This window comes from Nansenia antarctica, assembly GCF_963989245.1.
Source record: "Nansenia antarctica genome assembly, chromosome: 1".
In the NCBI taxonomy this organism is placed as follows: domain Eukaryota; kingdom Metazoa; phylum Chordata; class Actinopteri; order Argentiniformes; family Microstomatidae; genus Nansenia; species Nansenia antarctica.
This window is the reverse complement of record NC_137674.1, coordinates 83,454,599-83,456,648: the sequence shown is the minus strand read 5'-3', so window position 1 is coordinate 83,456,648 and position 2,050 is coordinate 83,454,599. Positions and strand designations below refer to the sequence as shown.

At 43.6% G+C, this 2,050-nt stretch overlaps 1 protein-coding gene across 1 annotated transcript; it reads right to left on the bottom strand.

The window, feature by feature from the left end:
* Positions 1–1,779, bottom strand: LOC308175935 (uncharacterized protein). Its single transcript, XM_080550512.1, has 3 exons — positions 1,731–1,779; positions 823–1,397; positions 1–710 (listed from the first exon to the last, which is right to left on the bottom strand). Exons 1-3 carry the CDS (start codon positions 1,749–1,751, stop codon positions 434–436), a joined length of 873 nt encoding a protein of 290 aa, XP_080406638.1. The 5' UTR covers positions 1,752–1,779; the 3' UTR covers positions 1–433.
* Positions 1,780–2,050: the final 271 nt, after the last annotated feature.

Here is a 2,050-nt window from a genome sequence, read left to right as displayed (position 1 = left end):
TACACAAGCATAGGTAGGATAAAGATATCACTGTAAATATTGTGTCATACACAGAATATGGGCACACTTCACAAACACGTCACGTCATGTCGACCAAAGCACATCTAATAAAAATAAAAATATATGGGCACACTTCACACCAATATTGCACGTCACGTCATGTCGACCAAAGCACAAAAAAAGTGTACCAAATCACAGTACTGCAATCAGAATGAACCATGTAAAAAAAGTAGGAGTAAAAAAGTGGCACGTTATTACAGTGATAAATTGCTCCTATCCGAGGCACAGAGTTACAGCTCAAATCTAGACTTTATAAAATAACATCAGGCATGACTAATATTAAGGAGGAAAAAGCAGAACAATACTGCGGCAAGCTGTGCAAAGTACAATCAGTGTGCAATTCCTGCATTCCTCCTGTGTGTTTGTCCTGCAGCTACAAACGGACAGCCTTTTTCTGAGGTGCCTTTTTCAGAGGTGCTGTGGAGTCTGGTGGGCAGGGGCATGTAGTGTCTTTCGCCTCATCAGTACAGAATTCTCTGATCTTGTCAAAAAGGTACTTCTGTCTGGCCACGTCAAGTCCGGGTGGGGCTTGCACAGGAAGATCACCTCTGGGGGGCTTGACATCAGTGTGTTTCAGTAGCTGAAACTCGACTGGTACTGCCCCGTCGTATTCCCAGGCTATAACCACGCCAGGTTTCCGAGCATCAAAGCTGCAACAGAATGAAGACAATGCATTAAATGATTGCCCACAGTAAATGATATTATATGACCGCCATACTATGTTCATAAAATGAAATAGGTAAATACATGACAATGAATTACCTGAAGTGATGGTAACTCTTAATCTGTGGGAGCTTTCGGAAGTAGCCACCCAGATGCTTTTGCCAGTCGTAGGTTTGAACCAGCACGGTGCCATTCTCCAGGCCTACAAGCTGGGGGATGTTGACGTGTTTCACTGGAGAGCTGGCCCTCACGACTTTAACAATGTCATCCAAAGTGTCCACTCTGGTCTTCCTGAAGCACTGCTTGATAAGGCCAAAGCACCAGTCGGGGCCAAACTTGGTGTGGCCTGCAATCAGGAAGTGGAGGCCCAGTGTCTTGTGAAGGCCATGCATGGTCCGCCATGCACAGTACCACAGCATGAAGTTGTTCTTGTTTTGGACACTGCAGTTGTCACAGTTCAGGTCCACGTATGTTTCTCCAACTCCATACTTCTCGAAGAAGTGATGCAGGTAATTGATGACTGCGTTGCTGCCCTTACTCGATGACATCCCTTCATCGATGAGGTAGTTCACCTGCTTAGGCATCCCTTCGCAGGAGACACCAAAGATGCTGCACTTGCGTGGAGTCAGAAAGTACATGGGCCCTGGTTGATGAGGGTCAGAGGGGTAGTGGACCTAAGAAAGAGAGGCAAAAGAGGAAGATAAGAAAAAGATTAGATGCAGTGAAAAGTAACATCACAGAGGTGTGTGTGTGGGTAAATGAAATTCAATCAACCAAATCAACAGTGTCATAGGATGAAGTTATTCTCACCTGTTGTGCAAAATCAAAACTGTTTGCACATTAGCATGGCTATCACAGTGTATACACAGGGCCTGGCTGTTAACACAGCCATCAGTCAAGTCATTTTAAAAAGTTGTTTTAGCATATTTAACACAATGTAACATATTTTACATTATGTTACATTTCTGTAATCTTGGATTGTAGTCCCACACACACATTTTACATACCAGATGTTTGCAGAGCATCATTGTAGAGACGCCAGACGGAGGTTTTGGTGACATTGGACGGTAGCAGTTTAGCACTGTATGCTAGCACTAAGCATACTCAGTGTTTCCTCTACATGCATTTATTGGTGGCGGGCCGCCACGATGGAATTTCCTCCGCCACGAATTGATTCAGTCCACAACAACAACAAACAAAAAAAAGTTCTCAAAAAAAAAAAAATTATTTTTAGCTGATTAAAATAATATCTGATCCTAGATCAGCGCTATAATGGATGTTGACTAAAAGTGCACCTAAATCCACGCCCATCTCTCTCTAACCGCTG